The sequence below is a fragment of the Accipiter gentilis genome, chromosome 22 (genome assembly GCF_929443795.1).
Source record: "Accipiter gentilis chromosome 22, bAccGen1.1, whole genome shotgun sequence".
In the NCBI taxonomy this organism is placed as follows: domain Eukaryota; kingdom Metazoa; phylum Chordata; class Aves; order Accipitriformes; family Accipitridae; genus Astur; species Astur gentilis.
Genome location: NC_064901.1, coordinates 17,684,322 through 17,710,833, shown reverse-complemented (window position 1 = coordinate 17,710,833; position 26,512 = coordinate 17,684,322). Strand labels below are relative to the sequence as shown.

At 44.5% G+C, this 26,512-nt stretch overlaps 2 protein-coding genes across 6 annotated transcripts in view; one reads left to right on the top strand and one right to left on the bottom strand.

Annotated features, from left to right (window-relative positions):
- RBM25 (RNA binding motif protein 25) overlaps nt 1–11,369 on the bottom strand; it is a 39,688-nt gene extending 28,319 nt beyond the window's left edge. The window contains exons 1-4 of one of the 5 annotated variants that reach the window (XM_049825366.1): nt 11,055–11,369; nt 8,640–8,736; nt 7,783–7,886; nt 37–71 (exon numbers count right to left, since the gene is read on the bottom strand). The gene's annotated coding sequence lies outside the window, so the exon portion shown is untranslated. Of the gene's footprint in view, nt 1–36; nt 72–6,473; nt 6,657–7,782; nt 7,887–8,639; nt 8,737–11,054 lie in introns of those variants that run through there. The other 4 variants (XM_049825365.1, XM_049825364.1, XM_049825370.1 and 1 more) reach the window with 4 other exon arrangements.
- A 403-nt stretch (nt 11,370–11,772) lies between these two features.
- ZFYVE1 (zinc finger FYVE-type containing 1) overlaps nt 11,773–26,512 on the top strand; it is a 29,859-nt gene continuing 15,119 nt past the window's right edge. Inside the window, exons 1-3 of the mRNA XM_049825371.1 lie at nt 11,773–12,239; nt 12,941–13,171; nt 13,308–13,844. Of these exons, the coding sequence (XP_049681328.1) occupies nt 13,347–13,844 (498 nt within the window). The 5' untranslated portion in view covers nt 11,773–12,239; nt 12,941–13,171; nt 13,308–13,346. The remainder of the gene's footprint in view (nt 12,240–12,940; nt 13,172–13,307; nt 13,845–26,512) is intronic.

Here is a 26,512-nt window from a genome sequence, read left to right as displayed (position 1 = left end):
TGTATTCTTGCTTCCAGTATAATCTCAGCAACTTACATGGTCAAGTCTTCAAAAAAGGTTGGCCCTCAGTTCTAAAAAGAAACAACAAAACCACAAAATTGGTCACCAGTATTACTGCTGAGCGTAGAGGTACAATTCATACTCCAGTGAGGAAGCACTAGAGGAACTTCAAACACACTGGATTGTGTGGATACAAATCACAAAGACACCGTATAACAAGCAACAAGAATCCAGTTAGCTGTCTGTGCAAACGTTTGCATTTCTCCATGGACTGTACAGACTGCTTTACAACCTACAGCACGATATCTTCATTGCAACTGTTTTCCAAAGAGGCAACCACATGTCAACACTGAAGCAGGCAGCCTTGAGAAAAAGTTATGAAAAGCAAAATTCTGATATGTACAACAGACCTGTAGATTATAAGATGCTTTCCTGAGCTTCCTGGCACCGAACACACAAGAAGCAGGAAACGAGTTTTGCTGGAGACAGATGGACAGATGTGCCTTTCATACATGTACAAGAGCAAGCAGTTAATGACAGTCTTAAATACTAGAAGAGCTAATATCAGTACTCTACCACAACAGTAGATACATTTGAAACAGCTAAAAAAATTATAATAAGAGAATCATGTGGCAAAACTTCTTCCCACAGAGTCTGGAAACAACTATGAGAGATAAACGTAGATAGTGGACTGGAGAGGATGAAAGGGAAACCCAAATGTATTTGCTAATACCTTTGAACATCAGAACTTACTTATTCTGGTATAAGAACACATATATGACCCTATAGCATAATTCTCTCAAAGACACATTTACAACTGCATCAGTTACAACAGGTTTGTGATGATGGCATTCACTAATTGGCCCCAAAGGGAATTTATCAACATCTCACCAGGAGAAAAAGATAAACACTCCTGTGACACAAGGTCTAAGACAGTAGAAGAAACAAGACAACAAATGCAAGCATTCCTCCAACAGTTCAATAAATATTATTTTATGCAATGTAATAAACATAAAACTTTATTCCCCCCCTTAGAATCCATATGCCTAAGAACACACTTCCTTTCTGTCAATCTTGAATTTTTAAAATTGAAGGGGCAAAGAAAAGCAGCAAAGGTGTACTGCCAAAACATTTTGTTTGGAATGACATGTTTTATTGTCTCTTCAGACTACGTGCATGTCAGCTGACATTCCTCTAGAATGTGAAACTTGGATGGTATGGAAGGGAACAGAACTCCCTTATCTGCCTTGGTATCACTATTTGAAACTTTTAAACCAAAAAAACCAGCTAATGGTCCCGGGAAAGGCAGAAAATTAAGATCTTTATGGCTCTCAGTCCTCATCTATATTGTAAACTGACAAGACAACTGAACAAAATTAAAAGCTTTTTTGGGGCAGGATGGTAGAGCAATAAGCTATTGGGTCTGAGATGGTTCTAAACAGGCTACAATGGTATTATACCACCTGGGGTCCATAAGACATTAAGGAGGGGTCTGTTAAACAAAAACAGAACAATTGGGGAAGTGATTTTCCTTGCTGTCTGTAGGTGCAGTCCCTTCTCTCACTCTGATAAGCACTTTATCTGAGACACCATTCTGGAGAAGCTAAAGAAAAAAAAAAAAGCCTAGAGACTAAGAGGTGAAACAGTTCTTTGAATTAAAGACACTGAAACATATCATACTCAATGGATGTTACATATACACAAAGGCAAATTTTTTTTTTTTTTAATTTTAATAAAAATGCACAAAGATTTGGCAGTCAATGAAGTAGTTGTTACTACATAAAAAGAACAAGGCAGTTAGTAAGAATGGATCAAATTTAGCCTTTCAATCTTCCAGTTAGATGATGCGAAACACACCGTTATCCGTAGGCCTTCAACAGTCCATTTTAGTTGAAGCACCCTGTTCTTATTTTTTTCCATATTTGTATAGTTATTTTCACAGCAGCTAGGATCTGCTGTGTTACTGACTTAATTCTTGCATGGACCAATCCCAGCACCTCTGCTGTCTGTGACACTGAAGATCAACACTAGGATTAAAGAAAGCCTTCGTCTCTTCCTTGCTACTATGTGTAACTACCAATGTGAGACCAGCATAGAGAACAGTTTAATTCTGTTTCCATTATGAAAACTGTGAGGAACAACAGATACCAAGATTGAAACTGCTCACTGAAGAACTGAGAGATCTGGACGAGAGAGGAAGATGCACCCAGTTCTTTGCAGCAGCCAAGACGCTACAATGAAGGGAACTGTATAGCACATTTTTTTCTGTCAGCAGCTAGAGAACACATGAAACATACATACTATTCCAACAGTCAGAGGGGCCTCTGACATCAAATTTATAAGCAACTACAAACCAAAGGTTACGTATGAGAAGTTAAGAGATGCTAAACTGGTTCTACGTAGAATACACTTGTAGAAGTCTCAGGAACAGTACCTTGAACTTCTCTGCACTGTCCTACTACCCTGCCAGTACAGTTCAGTGATCAGTCTCTGATATATTTATTGTGGTCTCAGTATTGCAACTGGTGATCTTCAAGTTTCCCCAATATATTCAAATGTGTAAGTAAGGAACTAAACAGTCCTGAGAGATTTTTAAAACCTCAGCTGACTTATGACAGTATTACCTCAAATGAAATTGGATGTAAGGGGCATTCTTGATAGCTGCATTTTAACTAGCAGCTCTTTAAGTGAGAGATTAATTTGTGTGAATGTTACAATGGTCACAAAGATACAGGGTTAAGAAAAGCAGTGAGCATCTGGCCTGATGCCATTCAAAATACTGAAACAATGACATCTTCAGCCCCCCCAAACGATGAATTTGTGTCAAAGTGTAGTCAATTTAGACTATGTCCATGCCAGTAAGCAGGGCAGTACAACAAGAGCAGGTCTTAAAACAGATGATGCTGAGACCCCAATGTCCACACCACACGTTTTGGGGAGGTCCACCCCACTGGAAGGAATGCCCATTTGCAGGTAAGAGTGCATTTTTCAGTATATTTTCATCCAAAAAGAATCCACTTCATCCACTGGAATAGTGCAAACCAATGTGAAAAAAAGGCTTCCCAAGTGAGGATGACTGCGAGACTTCCTCCAAAAGCACACTCCTGATCCTAGTTAACAGAGTAATGTAGATGCACGCTTTATTAGCCTTAGGCAATTTTTGTAAGCTGCAGATTAATGATGTCATGGATGGCAAAACATCTAAGCTTACTCTAAGCAGACCCATCTCAAATCCAGCCCAAGCTATTAACTAAAGCAAGTGCTACACAAACACAGCTATAATATTCCAGGTTCAACTTTGGCCTAGAAGGAGTTCAGTTGCTTTCATACACTGCTCTTCTGAGTTAATAAGTCCTGGTGGAACCAAACGCCATGCAGAGCCAGCTGCACCAATCTTTTGATACTTAGAGAGAGTACAGGGATACCCATATGGCTCTAAGGTTTGGTAAAATCCACTGAGACTTGTTAATTCTGACTCAGCGCTATCCCTACTGGGACAGAGCTCTGTCCATTAGAGGCACACTAGCTCTGACACACAACTAAACAAGTGCATAAGGCTGGCCTGAGAGCACGCTGGACTCAAGTGTCTGAGACCACACAGCTGACTGAATTACTGCGAAACAAGGGTCACCATCATTCAGACATTGCTGCCCCATGCTGCTTTAATATCTCTGACTCCCGAAAGTCCCAGTAAGAGAGGACTGACTGTATGAGAAGATTGTACTGGTCTAGCTGCACTGTTAATGCAATTTTTTTTTTTTAATCATAGTATTTTTAAAACCTTTTTTTTTTATTTACTGCATTTTTAAACAGGTGAAGAGATACGTCATAAACAGAATGTAAGTTTAATAAAAATCACTGGTAACTAATGTATTTTAAACTGACAATTGTATCACCTACTCAGGGCAGCATCATAATTCTACCAGTGTCATAGGATTAATCTCCTTAGTATCTCTTGTGTTTAGACATCATAACTTTTATCATAAACCCACAAAACATTTTAACCATTTTCAAAACCATTTAAGTTTCCCATGAAACAAACAGTTACAATACTTACTGTTGAGTTGCTGTTATACTAAACAAAGTTAAAATTAACTGTAAAAATCCTGAAGTCTTAATGCATAAACAAACTTAATGTGTTTTAAGAATACATACATGTAGTCTCATAACAGCAGCGACGGTATGGCTGATCTAGCTTGATTTTGTTCTGTCTGATTTTAACTTCTCTTCAACATTTTCCCAATACAACTCTTCTAGCACCAGAAAAAATCTGTACACTCAGTCTAGACTAAGTTGCACAAAATAGCTGTGCAAGCTAGTCCCTCAAATAAGGGAGCAGTAAGCACAAAACTCGCTTGGAATTTTTTTTTAAATTATCAAAGCTGGATTGTAGTTTATAATCTTAACATTCAGATTATTACAAGAGCACCTGACAAAATCCACACCTATATTAAGTGTGTAACACTATGCTGTTTAGTAACACCCTGGTTAAAGAGATTATACCAAGACATTTGATTGTTTTATCCATGTTATTACATTTCACTGAAATGTCCCTCTAGAAAAGCTTTCACACATAAATTTTTTTTTAATGCTTTTTAAGAATTAGAGTAATTCCTATTAAGACTCATACAATGTTTTTGCATTTGATTCTAATGTCAATACCAAGGCAGCAACCGAGAGTGAATAACAATTTCCTCTAATTTATGACAAAAGTATTTTATATATTTTGTATCATATGATGGGCACAGCTGAGCAACAAAAGCATTTTCAGAAGCAACTGGAGAAAACATATGCAGTAAACCAACCTATTAAAGTCAGTACTATCACATAGGCTTCTACATCATTCTGTACACTATGTACAGATTTTTAAGCCGGTCCATTATAAAAATAACCTCATAGTTTGTCACCCATTGGAGATGCTGTTTATATTATTACTTCTCACCAAAAAAAAGCTCCCTAACAGAAAAATCTTGTATTTCAAGCCAACCGATTCTCTCAGTGAAAATGTCCACTTTCTCATAGAGCCCTACAGTTTTCTCCAAAACTGCCTGCAAGCTAAGCAAGGCGTCATTGACCAACACAAAAGACAGGGGGAGAGATAAAACAGATTACAGATTTTCTAAGCATATTTCTTCCTGAACAAACAAAACTAGTATTTCCTCAAGCCTGTTCTTCAGAGATGATCTAGGAAGTGTTCACTAACTGCCATGGAGTAAGTTGCATCCCAAACTATTATTACAAAGCAATGTCCTTAGCCAATCCAAAGCCCCCGTCCTAAAGCCCTTTAACTACGGCTCTGTTAAGCACATCACCAAAACTTTAAGATCTTTGGTTTAGTTTCTAACTGTGTGCCTCTGCACCCACATAAAGCCCTAGACAGTCAAAAAAGTGACTCTCCACTCTATCTTTGCTATTAACTCTTCCCAAAACACAAACGTGGCTGTGGCATTGCAACGTTCATGCGAATGGGCACTGGAGAGACAGACGCAGAGAAACGTGAAGCACTATGTACAATGCCACTCCTTTGCAGGGAACATAAGAAACTGTCCTGTTCTTTCTTCTTTGAATTTGTTCTGGACCATCTTCTATAAATACCTGAAGCAATGCTTTCCTGACCCACAAAAAATTACTAAAAATCCCTGTGCGTGTATTTTAATCTGAACAGACTGAGAACTAAGCAACTTTAAGATTTCACTTCCTGTGTATTTAAACACCCACCCCCTTCCTTTTCTTCGGGCAGGCGAAGGTGTTTTTCTATATAGGAAAAAGACGTCATGAGGGAAAACCTACCAATGCACATCACAACCGCTACTGACACGGATGAATCGCTCCGACTCGTTGAAGCACAAAACCGCGTTTTAAGATGACTGCCCCAGCCCGCACCAAGGACATCAACCTCCCTGCCGCGATACCGTCGAACAGCGTCTCCTCGCACGACCCCTTCCCCCGACATCCAGAAGCGAAATCCCACCCCCGCCAGGGGCGGCCCGGCCCAGGCTGGGGAGCCGCCTCGGGCACCGGCAAAGCTCCGCCACGGGCCCCTCCGCTCCCAGCCGAGAGGCGCAGGGCCTCGTCCCCGGCGTGAGATGGGCTCCTCTCGCCTTCCGCCGGGGCCGGCTCCCCGCCGCGGCCCCGGGAGGCGGAAGGGACTCCCACGCCTCCTGGGCGGGAGACGAAGCGCGAAGCCCCCGCCGCCGCCGCCGCCGCCGCTCTCCCGCGAGCTCCTCCCCGAGGCCGCTCTCCCGTTCCACCCCGCCACTAGGCCCACGCCGCCTCCCCGCGGGCCGCGGCCGGCGACAGGCCGCCGGCGCCTGCCACGGCCCAGCGTGCGGCCGAGCGGCCTCGGCCCGGGCCCGGCCGCGCCTCCTCTCCCTCAGCGGGCGGCTGAAGCGCCGCCGCCTTCCCTCCCCCTCTCATCGTCCGTCTCCTCCCCCCCCCTCCCCTCCCCGCCGCCACCTCCTCTCGCCTCTCACCCCTTCGCTGCGGAGCAGGAGCCGCCTCCGGAGGGCCGCCGCGGCCCCTCCAAGCCGCGGGGGTCGGGGATGGGGTCGGGGGACGCCGCTCGGCCGCCTGAGGCCCGGCTGGGAAGCCCCGGGGCGCTACTAGGCCGCGAACACACCGCGCCGAGCCGCCGCCACCGCCGCGCTGCGCGGGGTCATGTGACCCGCCCCTTCCGTCAACGGCCCGACCTGCACCGCGCCGCCAGACCATAGAGACGGGCATGCCAGAGCGCCCCTCCTGCTCCGCGCCCAGACAATAACGCGCCCAACCATAGAGCGGCAGTGGCTAGAAGGGCAGAGAGAGAGAGAGAGGAAAAAAACGCGTCCGGGCTGCCGCCATCTTTGCTGGGGGCAGGCGGTGCGGCGCCTCGACCCAGCCCGGAGCTTCGCCATCTTGAGGTCAAACACCGTCGGTCGGGGGCTGCTGGCGGCTTCGGCGCGGGTGGCTGAAGGCCCTGGAGAGCCTCCCGCTGTGGGCTAGCACCGGCCCCTCTCCCGGCTGCTTGCCGTGCGCCCCTCGCTCGCTCCCCGGGTCAGCCCGGGGTGCCCTTCCCCGCTGCCGCGCTCTGGGGCCGGGCTTAGCTGGGACAGTGGTGGGTGCAGGCTGTACCCGCAGGCACAGCCGCGTGCTAAGTACGCCTGTTGCTTTTCACAGGCTTTAGTAAGGAGGGAACACGCGTTTTAGCTGTGTTTAGCAAATTCGAAGGGCCTAGAAAGCTAAACCAAAAAGCAGTCTTAGGGTCAGTAGGTGTAAAGATACAGAATCATAGAACGGTTTGGGTTGGAAGGGGCCTGGAAAGGTCATCTAGTCCAGGCCCCCTGCAGTGAGCAGGGACAGCTTCAACTAGGTCAGGTTGCTCAGGGCCCCGTCCAACCTGACCTGGAATGTTTACAGGGATGGGGCATCTACCACCTCTCTGGGCAACCTCTGCCAGTGTTTCACCACCCTGATCAGAAAAAATTTCTTCCTGTATCTAGTCTGTATCTACCTGCTTTTAGTTTAAAACCATTACCCCTTGTCCTATTGCTACAGGCCCTGCTAAAAAGTTTGTCCCCATCTTTCTTATAAGCCCCCTTTAAGTATTGAAAGGCTGCAATAAGGTCTGCCTGGCGCCTTCTCTAGGCTGAACACCCCCAAATCTCTCAGCCTTTCTTCACAGGAGAGGTGCTCCAGCCCTCTGATGATTTTTGTGGCCCTCCTCTGGACCCGCTCCAACAGGTCCATGTCTTTCCTGTGCTGAGGACCCCAGAGCTGGACGTAGTACTCCAGGTGGGGTCTCACCAGAGCAGAGCAGAAGGGCAGAATCCTTTCCCTTGACCTGCTGGCCACACTTCTTTTGATGCAGCCCAGGAAATGCTTGGCTTTCATGGAAGGCTGTACCTCTGCTGAAAAAAAAAAAAAAGGATTTACAGAGCAAAAAGAGCAAAGCCCAGTATCTTAGGCAGCCATATGCTCAGGAAAAAGATGTCACTGTGCGATAAAGCAGCTGGGCCTAGCTGTGGTCTACAACTGATAGTTTTCCCTGACCTACTTCCAGCATTTAGACTACATTAAAAGACAATTTAAAGTGTACAATTCCCCCCAACATTACATGCGAGACAGTAATTGCTGTAGTTACCGCAATGATGGCGAGCAATTGCAAATGGAAAGAGGAAGTGACTGTGAATGGAAGGAAGGTGGTCTTACAGATGATTATGAGGAAGACCACAACATGAGCATGCTCATGCACAAAGCTGTTTAAACATCTTGGATCAGCTAGGGAAAAAAATCTTAGCATCTCTGTATTACATTTTCCACTGTTTATAAACAATCGCCTCCACCAGTAATGGCTTCTTCTGTACAAAGCAGATGAAATCTGACTGATGTCATACTGAACAGTCAACAACTGAGCTGGGACTAAGGTCCCATTCATCACCTTGCTTTAAAAGATGATGTGCAAGGATAAATACTTTAGCAGTAGTAGATTTAGGAAATACTTCAAGATTGAATGCAGTTCCTTCCCCCATCAGAGAGAACATTTTTACTTTCTATTAATTACAACTCATTCCATGCACCCTGCATATCTCCCTTCAACTAACACAAATTTAGTAACTGCAATACTGACTACTGTTAATATTTCAAATAATTTATAAACATACCTAGGTAGGTAAAAGTGGTATTCATTTTGCATCTTGCAGGAAAAGAATCTTCTGAGTTTCCTGATCCTATGCAGTTGTCTCAGATTGAAACTGTTACCTGCTCGAATAAGAAATGTGAAATCCAAACTCGCTTGTACTGCCGTAACAAGCTTTTATTTACAGGAAACGTTGCAAAGACTTTCCTAATGTAGACGTTCCTCTATTTCGTTTAGCTAAAGAAATGGGCCATTTTGCATTTACTCTCCTTGTACAAATCATGAACTTTAGCCTCCAGTATCCTTCCTAAGCAAGGAAGAATAGCATCAGAAGCATGTAGTAAAAATAACTACTTTCACATCTCTACTCTTTCTGCTATTGAATTTTAGAACTACCTACCCCTAAACCTGTTTTGTTTTTACCCTTCACTTGTGAAACTGAGATCCCACCTTAACAGATACTGATCACAGTTCACTTTATTCAGTTCTGCACTGTGGACTCCAGAGTTTCATGCTCAAGCCAATCAAGAAGAATGCAGTAGATGGCTTTTAATATTAACACCAAAATTAAAAGTGCTTTTTATGTCTGCAGATTGTTTTGCATTTTAAGCATGAGAAATCATTCCCAACATGCTAGGCAGCATCTCAGAGAACAGGCGTCAGATTGTTTCTAGACTATGCAACATTTAAAATGTTTTACCAGTGGAACAGAGTTCTAGCCCACAGCTCTAGAATTGCTGGGTAAAAAGGATCTACTACAGCAGTGAAGGAGTACAGTCTTTACAGAACTGTGACTAATCACTGGGATCCTGGATCCCTACTGCCTATCTGCTCTATCCAGTGCAGGTTTCTCTGTCTTCAGTATAGGCTATGTTACTCCCATGGAAATCAGTAAAACTTGTTTTCAAGGAGCAGCTGGAATTGATTTTTGACATAACAAAACCAAATTTATGGTTATGAGCAGGGCATTTAAAAGAGAAATTAAAACTATACTTCCTATTCCAGGAGGAGCAGTGCTGCGCTTTTTCGAAGAGAGAGAAAACAGCAGGGGATCAAAGTCCAGCCTTTATGCAGGAAGTAGTAACTAGTGCAACTTTGTACATTTTGTAATGTTGTACATAAAAGTAGCCTTCAAGTGCACCTTTTTTAACATCACAAAATGAATACCTATATTTTGTCTTCTCTTCCTCATATCCTTTAATTGCTCCCTCTATCATGTTACCAGTCTAAATGCAACCACTTAGAGGAAGATCCGTTAGATGCCAAACTCTCATTGATTTCATTCCTTGGCTCCCCATGAATACCACTGTGAGATTTAGAAGTTTCTACCTTGTATCAATATATACACTGTCCAGGATTTCTTCACTCTGAAGACATTTGGTTCAGCAAAAGTTTATTCCTATAGATGTCAGTCTATTTAGTTAATCTTTCAGATTAATCTTTTCTGCAAAATAATGAGTGAAAATACATATCTTAATAGTATGAAAGAGAACAAGACAGTTACTGTGCCAATCTTCACTCATTCATCATCACTAAACTGCATAGAAGAGAAATAGATAAACCATGTATATGCCTAGTTACAAACTCCTAACAAAGCTCATTCCTTCCACCACCTGCAGAGCAACCAAGTTTAGTTTATTCGGTATACAGTAGAATCTAATAGAACAAAGTACTTCAGCAAAACACTTGGTTTCTGACAGGGCCTTGGTGGCTCCTAGTGTTAGGAACTTCACCGACACCTCATTTTCATGGTAATTGGACCCGCTGACTCAGTTTCATGACATGATGATACTTCACCTTACAAAAGGTAAAGTCGCAATCACTGCTGTCTACATGGATATCCAGTTATGTAATTTGGTTCCCTCTCAAAATTATTTATATACAACCAAACCAAGGGACCAAACAACAGGGCACTTTATTGCTGCCTTTCTATGGTTATCAACATGTAAAGTCCACTGAAATGAAACAGCGCATCTCCTTCCTCCAGTGAGGTAACCGTTAGCACTTGATCCAAGCATCCAGCCTAAACCGCTGGTTACTTTAGAAGAGAAATTGCTTGTGCATTGGCTACGCTAGAGCAAAAATAATTTTGCGTATTATCTAAAGCACATACTTTCGTATACATGTACGGCCCATTAAAAATAACTTGTCCTTTTCTTGTAGCACCCTGCCCTTCCCAGCCAATACCAGCCAAAAGGTCACTGGAGCCATTGCTGGCCGAGGTTGCTTCCTCACCGTGGGGCTTCTTTGACCACCTCCGCCTGCACCCACCACCCCGTTCTCACAGCTCCCGTTTCTGACGGCGAATCTGCCGGTTTTCGGCAGGCGTGTGCCTCTATTTCGGATCTGCAGTCCCTTTCAGCCAAGTAAGTGGCGGCAGTTCACCCATCGGCCTTAGCTACCGTCAGGAACAGGAAAAAAGGGCGATAATTATAGTGACCTGTGACACTCCTTGTCGAGTGGCAGAAGCGAGCTGGGCGCCTGGCTCTCTCCCAGGCGGACACCGTGACCGGCTTATCTGCCAGACCTGGAGGCCTGGCAGCGGCCGCTTGGTCTCTCTCCAGGTGGTGGAAGGAAAAAGCTTCGCTACGAAGTTCATCCCTCATGCACCTGCTGGGGGGACTCCTCACACTCCTCCGGCGCAGGGTGTCTCGCAGCTCCGCCAGCCCTCAGGGGTGCCCGCCAGCCGCGGGGCGGGGGGACAAAAAATAAAGCGAAGGGCAAACGAAAACCTCAGGCACAGCGAACGGGCCCCGGGCACCGCGCCCGCCGCGGACGCCCTCGGGGGCGGGAGCGCCGCCTCACGGCACGGCCGCCGGGGCCGCCTCACGGCGGGGCCGCCTCACGGCACGGCCGCCCTCCCGCCCCGCCCTCGTAACGCCCCTGGAGGCGCAGCGCCCTCCGCCGTCGCCCGCCGCCCCGCTAACCTCCCTGCTCCGTCCCGGGGACCCCGGGTCGGGGCCTCGCCGCCCCTTTCCGCCGCGGGAACTACGCCTCCCAGCAGGCGTCCACGGCCTGGGGCCCCCGCGGCGACGTGCGGTTCGCCGGCGGCTCTCCGTGAGGCAGCGCCGGGCCCCCGGACTACAGCTCCCGGCGTGCCGGCGTGCCGCCCCGCCTCCCGCCCGTCGCCTTCCCGTCTCCGCGGTGAGAAAATAACCCTGAAGTTCCCCGCTATCAGCTGATCCCGGCTGACAACGAGGGGAGCGGGCGGAGGGGGCGCGGGTCCGGTCCTGCCCTGCCCTGCCTTGCTCAGCCCTCCCGGGCGCCTCGCCTGCATGGTCGGGTCGCCGCCCCGACCCCTGGGGGAGGAGAAGCGGGACACCCCCCGCCCCGGGCGCGGAGGGGGCGGGGGGGTAGGAGGAGGAGGAGGAGGAGGAGGAAGAAGAAGCAGCCGCGGCCGGGACCCGACTCCTTAGTCACCGGGTGCCGGCGGGAGGAAGGGGAAGAAAGGTGGCCGCCGGCTTGTAAACAATAGCCCGGCTGGCGGCGCCGCCTTTGTTCCCGGTCCCGCCGCAGCTCCCCGCCCGCTGTCGCCGCTCGGAAGCCGGGGGCTTCCCCCCTTCCTTCCCCGGCCGCCGACTCGGACTGGGACGCCGCCGCCGCCACCGCCGGGCGCAGCCCCCAGGTAGGTGCGGGGCGCGGGAGCGAGGCGCCGGCTGGCACCGGCGTTACGTAACTCCGGCCGGCTGGCGGCGGGGGGCCGCCCGCCGCCCCCGCCCGGCCCGGCCCGGCAGCGGCCGAGCCACAAGTGCCGGCCGCCGCGGGGCAGCGCTCCCGGCCGGCCGGCCGCTCGCTCGCTCGCTCCTCGTCGGGTCCGCGAAACAGGCCCGGGGAGAGGCGGCGGGGTGGGCGCCGGGGGTCAGCCCGGAGCGAGAGCGGCTCTGTGAGGGCTGGGAAGGGAGGAGGGAGGGGAGCGGCCGAGGGCCGGTGTGAGGCGGCAGGGCCGGGGCCCCGCGCAGCCCGGAGGCAGCAGGTCGAGACAAAGGCGGCTCGGTGCGCAGGCTGCCCTTAGCGGGCGCTGGTTTCGGGGGCCTGCTTCGGCAACTTGGGGAGGGGAAGGGAGAAAACCCGTCGCCTCGCCGGCCTGGCCGCGGTAGCGGTCGTTCTCCAGCGTCGCTAGAAGGAGCGCACAAAGAGAGCTGATTTTTGTTTATCTGGCGAAGCGCATCAGGAAATTCCCAGCAAATAAATACTGTGAACTCTGAAGGAGGAGCTTAGCTGGGGAGCGAAAGCAGAGAATTTTCTAGTATTGACACAGTCCTCTGTGTGTGTACATGTATATGCACTTGTGCATTTCTAATGCCTTTTTTGCCTCCGTGTCGTCAGCTGTCTCCCTCCGATCTCTGCTTCAGGGAGACCCTGTGCCCTGTCTGCTGAAGTACACCAGACTGGTTTTTTTCCTCACCACTGAAAATACGTTATACGTCTGTCTAAGCAGAGGCAGAATGCGTACCAGCATTCGGGCATAACAATGCATGAAACCAGCCACGTTGTTTGAGTTTATTTTGGAGAAAGGAAACTTCATCGGCACTTAACAAGACTCTTCTTGGGAGGCAGGTGAGTGTATGAATCTTAGAGAAACATCTATTAATTATTTAAAATTAAGTACGGACAGCATTCCTGTTGTGTTTCTTTCCCCTGTGAAAATACTAAATTTGCAACTGACTTTTACACATATCACTGTTCAAAACAGAAACAGGAGGGAAAAACGTTGCTTTAAAGAAATCTGAAGATGAGCGCCCACACACAAACTGTAGAGAAAGGACAGAACACGACACTCCTGTGCCAGGAAAGCTATGTTTGCAGTGGGACAGATGAAGCAATCTTTGAGTGTGACGAGTGCAGGAGCCTACAGTGCCAGCGTTGTGAAGAAGAGCTGCATCAGCCGGAAAGGTTACGGAATCACGAACGGACCCGTATAAAACCCGGCCATGTCCCGTACTGTGACTCCTGCAAAGGTGCCAATGGGAACATAATGCATGCCAGCATGACAGGCTCGAGGCAGATAGCAGCAGTGAGGTGCCAGGTGTGCAAAATCAACCTCTGTGTGGAGTGTCAGAAGAGAACACATGCTGGGGGGAACAGAAGGAAGCACCCTGTCACTGTGTACCATGCTGGCAAAGCCCAAGAGCAGGAAGAGGAGGAAGGGATGGATGAGGAGACCAAGAGAAGGAAGATGACAGAGAAAGTTGTGAGTTTCCTCTTGGTGGATGAAACTGAGGAGATTCAGGTGAGAACTGCTGTGGTTTGTTTGAATGGGTGAGTTCCTTTAGTTTTTTCTCTCAGTCTAACAGACTGCTGTGATGCATGACTAACACTTGACATGTAATTGGCAGCAATGGTAATAAAATGAGGATAGCCAATTAAGTGGCACTAAGTGAGTATCTTGGGCCGAAAAGACACAGTGCCTTGGAGTGGCCTTGCTCATGAGTTCCTCAAAAGCTCAAGTTCATTAAAACCTTATGCGTGGCAAGAGCCTCCTCTAAGAGGCTTGGTAGGCAAAGCTGGTGAAAGAATTGACTCTGTACTGAGACATACAACTGAGATAAGAGTTCTCTGTGCAGGATGCTGATCGTTCCTGAACAAAATTGAACTGGGAGTATTGTAGGAGATATCCTGCAAATGGGAGTGCTGGCAGCCAATCTCCTACCATATGACTAGGAGTGGGCACTGTACCAAGCAGTGCTAATGCAAGACCACAGCCCCCTGCTACCCTCCTTTAACATCAGTAAATCCATCTGATTTTTAGGAATAGGGTGAAGTAGAAATAAGGGTCCAAAGTGTGCCATCCAAGTCCTACAGATGTCGTGGTTAAGCTGTATTCCTTGTCACAAATGTTATTCCATGTTAGCCTTTTGCTGAAAGAGGGGGAAATTGGCCATCCATTTGGGGTAGGCCTGCTGGTAATAATGTTAGAAATACTAGTTGACTAGGAACAGCCTCTCAGAAGGCATTATTTTAAAGAGCCTAGCATTCAACATATGCAGTTAATGAACTCTTCTGTTGGCCTTTACATTTGGTGAGCGTAAGCACTTTACAATGTAAAAATACTTTACAAATATAAAAACAGCGACGTGTGAAAGTCACAGAGCAGGTTAGTCACACAACTAAAAACTCAGCTTCGTCTTCTGGCTTCCAGTTTGCACCCTTCATGTTAAACCTTATTCAGGAGACACTGAAAGAAAATGTGTAGTTACCTGAAGACTTGGTATCTGGTTACTCTAATTTAACATATTCATCCTACCAGCAGTAAAAAGAATTGTGATATTCTGATTGTTGGTAGATTAGTTATTTGTATCCATCATAGTAACAGTCAATGTGTCTGCCATGCATTGCAAGGAAATGTGACACAAGTATCTTGTATCTATTCTGTACTATAGAAGAGTATAAATATATATATATAAAAAAAATGTACACTGTAATTACACTATAGTATAGAATAGATGCAAGATACTTGGGTCACACTTTGGTCAGTTCAGGTGTACTGACTGACAGATTCTTGTGGCATTTGGAGGGGAAAGGCAGGAAAGGATGACAGTCCTTACGATGCACTGACATAGAAAACACACTGTGCAGGACACCAGAGACTGTAAACCAAGCGATTGAGTTTCAGGTGTGGTAGCAGTCCTAAGTTTGCATGCCTCCCCTAAGCACACACACATTTCCTTGTAATGCATGGCAGATGCAGCTATTACTTTTAGATGCAGACTTTTCAATAATCTTCATCTAGCCAGTAGAGCAAGCTCTGAAATGCCTTACAACAGGGCTGTCCTGGAAAGCTGCTCACAAGCTGTGGCTGTGTGTGGTTGCACCGGTTTAAGTTATCTTTATACTTATGAATCTGTAAGCCTTATTGAGGAAGACTTTTGGCTGCCTCTTGCAAGCAAGTATGTTGCTATTTAAATGTCATGGGCAATAAAGCCAACTTCCTTATTGGGACAGCAATGGTCCTTTATCAGATAATAGCAATTTGATCAGAACTGGATTGAAAAAGCTCTCCAAAAATGATCTTGCTTCACTATCAGGATGTTGAATCAGAGCTCTTCCATCTGGAGCGATCTTCTCCTTCTCATAGCTGAAAACTTACGTGACATCTCACAGCCAGTGTCAAAGCAGTTTGAGAGTTTTCAATTAAGATATTTTCTGGCAGCTGGAACTTAAAGAGTGCTTGCTATTATCGTGATGTTTCTGCTAGTGAGTATGAGGACCTTTATTTAGAGAGGGCTGTCAGATGACTAGCTAGCTCCAAAGACCTCTTCTGTAGCATCTTTTGCTCTTGATAATACTGAACAGCCAATTCAGCTATAGGAAAGTGATCCTCAGTCTTTTGTGCTTGTCATTAGCAAGATTATTGCTGATAACTCAGGGAAAAATCCTTAGAATGTTCTTTATTTAAACCAACTTTTTGTCCAAACGCCAAAGTAGTAATAACTTGAAATGTGGAGATTCAGGGTTTGAGAGTGTGTGGCTTTTTAAGCATGAGCAGACAGGAGAAGGATTTATCAGAATTATGGAGTCCAGCTATCTTTAACCGTCTGTTTTCTGACCTTTGGAACTTGAAGATTGTTGCATTAGTTAGCAGTTTCCTCTCTTATTTCCTGATTTTCTATCAGTGGTAGATTCTGCCATAGCAATGTTAAATGCTAGTCCTACAAAATTAGGCAGAACTAGTTATGCTGCTGAGCAAACATGATGGATTGAGATACTCGCTGATGTATACGTGTTTACAAATCTCTAAGATGAAAGTGGTTCAATGAGATGGGAACACAAGGCAAAGAGATTTCTCTTTTTAGTTTCCCTTGGAACTTGGAGTTGTTAAGCTCAAGTGGTTATGTTTCATCTCATTGTTCCTGTTGGCTTCTTGGAGGTGGTAGCTCTGAAACTGTAGGACATTTATAGCATGTAAGCAATGACTGAGCTAGTTCCAGATCCAGAAGCAATGTAGATTAATCCATAAGGAGCTGTGCCTGAGCAAATTAGTTTAGCTGAGAGGTGGAGATTCTCAGCTTAGGCTCAGCACTGCACTGATACAGCTATGGTAATTCTGAGATCTGCATAACTGTCTTTGTGCCATGTTGCACAGATGTGCTGGCCTGCTCAAAGCTAGTTTGGAGCTTTTTTGTGCTTTGCAGACATGTCCTCAGCTTTCTGAGCTTATGGTTTTCTTGTGCTTGTTTCAAATCCACTTAGTTGGGAAAGGTCCCTTTTTAAACTACTGTTTGTGAAGCAGTTGTTTGTAGGGAACCGATAGTAGCTTAAGTTCGTATCTGTGAATTTCAAGCTTCTCTGTGATATTCATCGTAACAGCACTATGTCTGAGCACTTCAAAAAGAGATTGGTTATCTCATATTAAGAAAATGCCATTAAAGGTTAAATCCAAGTTTGCACTGCAAGTCTGTGGAAGAACCAGAGAGAGAGGTTATTCCTCATGGAGTCCAACCCCCACTGTCTCGTACAGCATGATGCTTTGCAACTCTTGTGAGTTAGTCCCCAGTCATCTTGACCTACACCACAAGTTTTCCTTTCCTTCTTCCAGGACTTATTGCCCCTTGTAAGACCTTATTGACTACTTCTATCAGAAAACAAATCCTGTCCGTATTTTATAAATTGGCGTCACCTGCAGTTTAGACCCCATCCTAGGTCCTTTTTCTCAGGCTGTATTACATAGTTTCTCTTTACACAGTATTAAACTTTTGGCCTTATCTATTGCATATCTAAAGCTGAGACTTCAATCAAATTGTTCTTGATAACTGCAGCATCTGTTTGTTAATTGGCTCTGACGTAGTCTATCTTTCTTGCTCATCTCTACTCAGAATGATACTGTGGGGATGACTTCCTCAGTCAATTGCTTCTGTCTTGTCAATGCTCTCGTTACATCTTCCACATCTCCTCTTTGCCATGTTAGACTTAAACTGCGTGCTGCCTTCTTTTAGGCGTGTAAATCCCCCAACTGAATCTCCTGATCTGCTCTGTCAAGATGTCAGCTTTCCTTTCTTATCTCTAACTTGCTGAATTTTCAAACAAGCATCATTGTGCTGTCACTAGTGCTGCCCCTTGCACACGGGAGGCACTTCCCTTAAGAACTTACAGAATCAGTTCATTGATCTTTTTAAAAACTCCCCTATACTCGTGGATCTATTAAGAAAAACACAGCAAAACACGACAATAAAAACACAACTTGGGTTAGTATAGTTGTTTTGAGTCCTGATACTGTCATTTGAGCTTTTCCACTCATCTCTTTGTCTCTTGTACATATGTTTATGCAGTTTCTGGAACGTTTTTGCTTTGTCTTTATACAATGCCTTTGCAATAGAGCTCTTTAGCATAAAGCAGAGAGTTATGTATCAGTTGTACAGTGAACTCTACTACTACTTCTGAGGCAGTGGAGAAGAAATGCTCAACAACGCATAACAACAATTTGATATTTCTATCTTTGGGAACAGATGTTGAGAGTTCTTACTACAGGATCAGAACTTGGTTGTAGTTTTACTAGTGGCTTCTATGGTAACACTTTGTCCGAAGACCTAATTAAGGACTCGGCATATATCCTTTAGAGAGGTAGAGGAAGTCTTTCATTGACCCCAGAAGATAGGGGACATGCTTCATTGTTATTAGTCTGCCTTAGAGTTCACTGATCTTTGACCAGAAACTAACCCTGTCACAAGAAATTACCCGATCTCTGGGTTCCAAATTCAAATAAAAGGTACTGACTTTGTAGCCTGTCTTACTAAGGAAACAGGAAGAAAAGGAAGCTTTTCGTCTAGCTAGTCACAAAAATAATATCCCCAGCACTATAATTTTTTTGTGGGAGAAAGGAGCATACATTTATTAGCGGGTCTCCCCTGACATACCCACTATGAGCTCCCTTTCTTCAGTTAGCAGGGTCTTTTTATTTTGCCAATAGTTATCTCAATTTCCTAAATCCAGCCCCATTCCTTGAGTTCTTCTTACTCCTGCTACCAGGGTTAGACACCTAAAGGATTAAGCTCTTTCCTTCAGCAAATACTGAGCAGGATCTATATAATGCTTTGCAGTCAGTTTAGATGACGCAGAATGACCCGTAGCTCTTACTTAAATGCAGACCATTTTGTACAATCATTAAATAACCAGCCTCTAACATGTAAAAGTCCGTGTGTCCTCCTCTGTCCCCTCTTGTTAAAAAGTTACACATACAGAGTGATAACTCTTTAGGGCTGCTTTGCCTTTCTCACTCCCACTACAAACCTGATGAAAGTCCTGTGTTTTTTCCTTATTACCTACTGATTTGAGCCTGGCCAAAGTCTAGGGGTGAAAGAATGGAGAGTCACTAGGAATGCTTTTTCTAGACAAGTATTCTTTGTCAGTCAGTGCAAGCCAGTGTTATGTCTTCTCTCCCAATAGAAGATCACAGTCTCTTAAGTCTTCTTGCTTGCCTCTGTAATAGAAAAGCATTTGTTTTGCAAATAGTAGTACTTCCTATGACAATCTTGCTTGATTTGCTGTTGGGGAAATGTTTTTGTTTTGTTGTGGTTTGGGGGATTTGGTGGGGTTTTTTGTGCTTTAGGGTAGCAGAGTCAGCTGCAAGTTTCTGGGAATTTTAGTCTATATCCTGTAAACTGAAGAATCACAGCTGGTATATTTGCCATGGATGTAAAGGAGGAGGAAGAAATGTAGAAGGATCCAAGTTTTTTAGGTCAGTGTCATCTGTTGGATCAGGATATGTAATTTCTGTCCCGCATCACTGTTGCTGTACTATTGATGAGTTTTCCTCCTCTTTGTGCTTCAGAGGTTTTCTTGCCAAGGTATTTTTGGGAGTTTGCTGTCCTACACTCTAGGAATTTTTCTCTTACTTTGCTATTTGTCAGTATTCCTCCCATCCCTGTCTGTTATCAGTTTTGCAGTTCCTTCTCCTACACTAAAGTGCACTGTTTTCCTGTCCTTGGAATAAAGTAGTAGAAAAACTACTCGGCAATTGCTGGTTAGGAGTGTTCTTTCTTCCACTGGACATATACCAGTATTTTCAAGATTATTTTTAGAAGATGGGAGAGGAGCCATCCATTCAACAAATGCAGAGCTCCTTTAACAGTTTCAAGCTGACTCCTAGCTAATTCGAACATAGCCACTTACAAAATATTGCTTTTCCCTGGAACTGCTCTTGCACCTTCTTCATGATGAAGTTCTCTTGGGCTATAACTAAAGTAAAATCTCTTGCTTGCTTGTCCGTATGCTGAAATGAGTGCAGGTGTAGAAGCAGAGGAGAGCATGTCACAGGTGAGAGAAGCTGGTAGCAAGCTACAGTGGAATTACCCACTGTTTCATTTGAGAAGTTCCTGAACTAAATAGGGTTGGTAGGGGAAAGGGGGTGTTCTAGTCCTTCCTCTGCTGTACATCTCTTTGCACTTGTCCAGTGAATCCTTTTGGGCTCCTGGTTGCTGCCAGCAGGAGCAGGATGTGAGTGCTTTGGGGTACATTCAAGAAAGAAAAGGGAACTGGCAGCATGCTGTCCTCCAGCCCTTCTGTTCTTTCCATCTCCTCCACTTGCTCACTTCTGCATGGGTTGCTGGGAGGCAGATGTTGCTGCAGTATACCTTTTACTTTTTTACTTGGGTTGTTAATGTCTTGCTCTAGGATCACTGAAAGGCAGAAGTTTCATAGTCCTTTGGCCTGTCAAAACATCCTACAATTGGGAAAATAACCAAAGTAACTTATTTTCTAGGAAGAGTGGAACTGTAATACCAGTAAGTTTGTAAATGCCCCTCTTTAAAAGGACAGTGGTATAAAGCAGTGTCCACACAGGTAATCTATTTACCCTTAGTATTGAGGAACACTAATAGTTACTGCATGAACTCACTCACTGACTTGCTGTCTTCTGGGCAAGTCTCTTCACCTGGATGTGCCTCTGCTGCTACAGCTGTGACATTGGGGTGGTAATTGGAAGCTGTGTGGCTGAATTAACATCCATGGGAAACCTGAAAGGTACTTAGGATATGTAATAATGATTTCTGCTTCATTGTGTACTGTTATCTTTAAGAGTTAGATGACACTCTTAAATGAGTGTTATTTCTGCAGCAGTTGCATTTACCTTGAAGTCTTTATTAGCTTTATTAGTTTTGAGTTCTTGCAAAAGTAGTTTTTCAGCTAGCAAACGGTGGGCTGTCTAGTCTTACTTCTGCTTTCAGCAGTTTCATATAACTCAGCTGTCATCTACAATGGTAACTTATCTGGTAATAGCAATATTTCAGTCAATATTGCCTCTTGGGTTAGGGAAGGAGTCCAATCAAATTGGATTGCCTCCCATCCCCTTATGTTTTTTCCACCACTGTCTTAAAACCTTTGAAATAGGGTCTCTCTCTTTGGGTAGGGTTGTTAAGCAGGAATTAACTCTTACCTATTTTTCTCTTTCAGGAGAGAGTCCTGTAATAGACAGACATGAGCCTCAGACATGGGCAGCCTCCACCCTTCGCTGCAGGGACCTGTTGAGACTCATTGTGTTAAGCTCTGTACAAAGCCATGAAAATACTGTCCCTGAATACCTTTGCCAGAGCTGTGGGAACAAACAGCATAACTTTGGTCTGAAAAAGATATTCAGTTCAGGGACACTATTTTCATGGGTGTGTGCAGAGCCTAATAGAACAAATTTCAACAGAACCCATAGGTGGTACTGCAGTGAAGGCAAATAAGCAGGTACAAAAAACCTTCATGTTAGAAAACGCCCCTAATATAAATGCTTTCCTTTGGTTGAGCCAGACCTGCACCCAGCATGGGGAATAAGATCAAAACTAGCTGAAGCTGAGGTGGAGTGTTGGAATCTAACCTTAAATCCTCAGGGCCTGTCTGGCCCCTTCTTTATTCTGCCCTCCTTGCATCCAGTGTCAGGTCACTCAGTTTGGGCTTGAGGCTCTGTAGGACTCTGATCCTGAAAATGCTGATGTCCAGTGTCAGCTTCGCTGAAGTCTAGGAGATTACTGAGGGCAATGATGATAAATATATTTAAGTGCTTGCTGGGTCAATGATTAATAACTTACTCCTGAATACCATAACTACTGTTATGACATATGCAATGTTATAAACTAATCCATTGACACAGCCCTCTTGGGAAAACTCTCCCAAGCTTCCATAAAATGTTTACATAGTAACAAGTAACTCCTTGAGCAGTAGAATTAATGAAATCTATTTTCTGAGATGTCTGCCTCCCATTATCCAGTGCTTATCTACATCTTCTGTCTTTTGGGTAAGCAGCAGTATGTGTGCTATCATGCACCAGCCAGCATGCTTACTGGCTAGCAAGTATGGGTGTGACTGCTTAGTTTACTGTTGTATCTTGCTGGCTGTGTGGAGTGGGCAAGAGACAAGCTTTTTTCCTCAGAAAGGTTATTAAGAGTCTTTCTTTTTTACTCTGCTGTTTATTTTCATAAAACTTAGAAAATTTATATTTTAGAGGCACTTATTTCTTTATCAAATATGTCTATGTGATTGGATTATGGAATTTAAGTTACGTGTGGAGGACTTGAGTAATGGCATAAATGAGATTCTCTATGGGGAAGTCATGCAGGAAAAAAGGTATAGGAGACAAACCAAGATAGGAAACTAGAGCTGCTTGGACTTATAAGTCAGCCTTGATTCTTCTTGAGTACCTGCTTATGATCAAAATCTTCTCTCTTGTTTAGAGGCCTCTGAAACCTGGGAGTGAGTAATGACCTCCTGAGGTCCCTTTCAGCCTGAATTAGTCTATGGTCTTAGTGGAAACAGGGTTTGAATTATGATAGTCCAGGGCCACTCTCACAGCTCTACTATGTCGTGGGGTTTATAGCAGAGTTTCCCTTCCCCACAGGGAGCTACCCAGTCCTTTTTCTTACTTGGTAGCAAGAAACTTCTGGGAATATCAACAAGTTTCTCCTGGGGCAAAAGCAGGGACTTTCCAGCTGCTCTTTTAATAGCCTGTTGCCCTTGAGTTGCTGGGGTGAGCCAGCTGCACTTCTTTGCATTCATGCAGTGCCTTTCTGGGAGTGATTGTGAGGAGCTCTGCAGAGATGTGAATTTTGGTGGCAGCACTGTACTGTATTTTTCTCAGATTTGTCTTATAGGTTGTAGTTAAAGGAAGAAATCTGCTTTATAGGTTTCTCTCTTGTTGTTTTCGACGTATGCTGAAATTCTGATGTAATGACCTAACAGTAGGACCTGGGGCTTTAGACATGCACCCATAAGACATTTGTGTGAATCTACCTCTGCATAAGAACTCAGTTTTTTAGAGTTAAAACAAAACTGCCAGAATTTAGAAGCTGTGTCATAAAGAACTGGTCTGTGTTGAGGTGGGCAGATCTGACAGATCTGTTCCATTTCCAGGTTTAATGATTGATATGATAGTCTGTCCTCAAGATCAATTACCTAAAATTGTCAGTTTTGTGTTTCAGAAGTTCACGGCTGCTTAAAAGGTTGCAGATCTTGTTTTAGCTTGCTTTGCCATTTTTCCCTCTGATTTCAGGTGTTAGTTTGAATTCTTTTAAGCATTATCTTTTTAAAATGTTTTCTGAACCGTGAGCAGAATTGCTTTTATTGCCAGTGTTGCTTGTATTGCCAATGCTTTAATGGAAATATTTGGGGTTTTTTCACTTGATTGTTTTGACCACTTGTACTTGGAGACTGATTTGTTTCAGATGTTTGCAATTTTATGCTGGTATATAGTTGGATGTGCTGTTACAAATCTTGTAGCTTATTTTTCCATTAATTGAAAAGCGTGTTAAATTTATATCCTCTTTATTGATTTAGTGGTTGATATCAAGATACTGTTGTTTGCTGGTTGTCAGGCAAGTCTAATGACTCATACCATCATACAAATATTTAATTTTATATTTCTTGATTGTAGAAAATGTATTTTAATTATTAAAAATACTCTGTTAAAATCAGGTCAAGCAAAGAGTAAGATTTCAAAATGCAACAACAGAAGTACCAATGTGAGTCAAAATGGGAGTGTAAGACCAGCAAATGAAGGCACTCTGAATACTATGCTAAGCACTCTTGATTTTTGTTTTGAGGTACTGTGTTGTTGTGGCACAGCTCTGGCCTTGTGCGCCATTTCCATGAATATTAGCAAGCCTTAAAGGGTTCATGAAGAGTTTTAAAAGGAGAAAACTGTGGTAAAAATGTCTGATTCTCTTAATGTGTTTGTTTTGTGTGGAGGCAGATTTAAAGTTCTGTGAGTACAGGTCGTTGGAAACTCTGTTCCATTTTATGGATTTTGTTCATAAGCTTTTAACATGTTATTGTTTTAATAACATTGTTTCCAAGACATTCATAGGCAGGAATGTAATTTTAGCAGTTCTTGTTTCTTCTCTCTTCCTAAACAGTTCTACTTTTATTATGGTTCGGATCTAGGAAACTTGTTATGTTGGGTATAATAGCTTGCCAAGTATGGGTGACAAGGATGCTTCAGATCTAAATGCATTCCATGGCAGCATGGTATGAGGTTTTGTGTCCTTCTTAGAGAAGACTTCAGCTGTAAAGTTCTCTGTTTTTCCTGCTGAAGACCTTTACCTTCAGTTCAGCTCAGCTTGGGTGGAGTGACTGCATGGGGGGCTGGATGACAGCTGCTAACAGAAATGTAGTTAAAACTATAAAAGAAAGCTAACCAGGATTCTAACCTATGATGGAATAAAAACTCTTCTTTCTAGAAGAGAATCATCTTCCAAGAGCTGTAACAAAAGTGTAAATGAGTGTCTGATACTAGAAATGGCAAAATAGAGAAGGGACTGGAGAGATATGCCTCTTGTCTTAGGTTAGACATAGAAAGTTTTCATTCTTAATTGACATTGCTGTGCAATTTAAGGAAAGTTTCATACTTTCTGCTGCTCATGTCAGAGATGTGGAGCTCTTGGGCAATGTGGGAGTGGACACAGCTGTGGAAACACGAGTCCTTTGCACAAGGAGCTAGAAGGTGGTACCGTGCAAATTTCTTTAGAGATGAGGAGCAAAATGGAGAAGTGGGACTTGAGCCCAATGGGGGTTAATTAGTACTTCAACACTTATTACACCCACTCTGACTTTAAATGGCTTAAATGAACTTGCTCAAGGGAAGTAAATTTGGCTACTGATATGGGGATTGTCGTGGATGGTTCTTTGAGAGTACCATACCTGTGCTCAGCAGTGGTTAAAGAAGACAAGTGTGCAAGAGCAAGGAACACCCAATGACATACAAGCATATTCAACAAAAGGAAGGTGTTTTTTTGGTTGTATTGGTTTGGTTTTTGGTTTTGTTCGTCCCCCGTTTCCCCCCCCCCCCAATTTATTGTGACAGGATGTTGCAGGATCCAAAACTATGAGTGTGTTCACAAAGGGGTTAGACAACCTCCTAGAGGATGGGCCTACTGGTTCTTTACCAAACATGAGTGTCTAGATGCAACCACTGTTCGGGAAGTCCTTTGACATCTGACTACTGAGAGTAGTAGTATGCTACTATGGTAAAACATGCTAGGAAACATTTACTCTTTTAATGTCTAAGTTATTTCTCGCCCATTACTGAGTCCTGTGAGACATGATATTGGACTAGCTGGACTTGGGTGCATTCTTGTGCTCCTGGGTGACTTGCTTGTCCAAATCACTCCTAAGTTCTGTCTCAGCAAGGAAGTCTGAAAAAGTCTAGAGCCTTAGAAGGGGATAACAGCTCAGTGCTTTGGGTGTCTGATTTTATATTCAGTATAACTTTTCTGCTGGAGTGGTCTGGAACCAACTTTTCTTCTGTCTGGGTCAGCAATCCAGCTCTTCTTCCCACAGTAAGTTGCACTGGTATCAGCGGTTGTTAAAGTACATTGAATGCAAAAGACGACTGGTGGTGTGGACATTTGCATTAGCTCAGCTTGGGACAATTTCAACTGCAGCGGAGTTTGAGTTGACTCCTGTTTTTTACTGGTGGGAATGCATTGCAGAGCTACCCTTATTCCTGTGGTCCCTATTATCCTTTATGTCTTCTGACATTACTGACTCAGCCCCTTCCACAAACTCTCCCAAACTGATACCAGAATAACAACCAGTGCTGCCTGAAAGACCTTAGTTATTAGTTGTCCTGCCAATACTTACACAGCTGTGCTGTCCAGGGAGTACATAACCTCTGACTCTGGCAAAAAGAGGCTCTGCCACCCTTATGGTGAGAAGTCTGGGAGGCAGGAGTTAACTTCTTCTCCAGATTGTTTTGTTTTTATCATGTTCCTTTTTGCTTACATACACATAATATTATTATATTATCAGATCTGTGAATGTTTTTAGGAGCTATGCTATGAACCAAGAACTTCCTTTCATCCACAGAGACATCTCCAGAGACACTAAGAGAAACAACATCTGTCATCTACCTGCCTGATGACAAGCTAATAATTACAGCTACCAAAAAAGCAGGCCTTTTCTTGTGCACCTCTAACTCGAGTTTATCTTGAAGTCTCCTGCAGACACCAGGAAAGATTCTATTGAGAGTGTTTTGATTTCTCTATTTCCTGTTTTCTTCCACAATATGAGGCTGCCTTGTATGCTTTGAGTCAGTGAGAAGATACTGCAGCCCCACAGTCCACAGTTTTTCTTTCTGAACGCTGTTCCCAACCACAGTCTGGCACACTGGTTATTTTTTTGGTTTTTGGCACGCTGGCTGTTTTTTGTTTTCCTTCATAGTCTAGATTTGACCAGAGCGAATGGGGCTGGCTGAGCCTTAAACTAATTTGCTAATCTAAGAATAAACTTGTTCAAAGAAACCATTTATTACCTCATGGCCTCGGTGGATCGTGTATCGTGAGACCTTCCAACTGTACTTGTCGGGGTGAAATAGCCAAGGAACTTCCAGAAGTTGAGAGGCAGACGAGAGGAGATGGAAGGCCTGCTCCTTCCAGCTGACAGCGATTCCCTGAGGAGGGAATCGTGACTAAGGAGGTGAATTTAATCCTT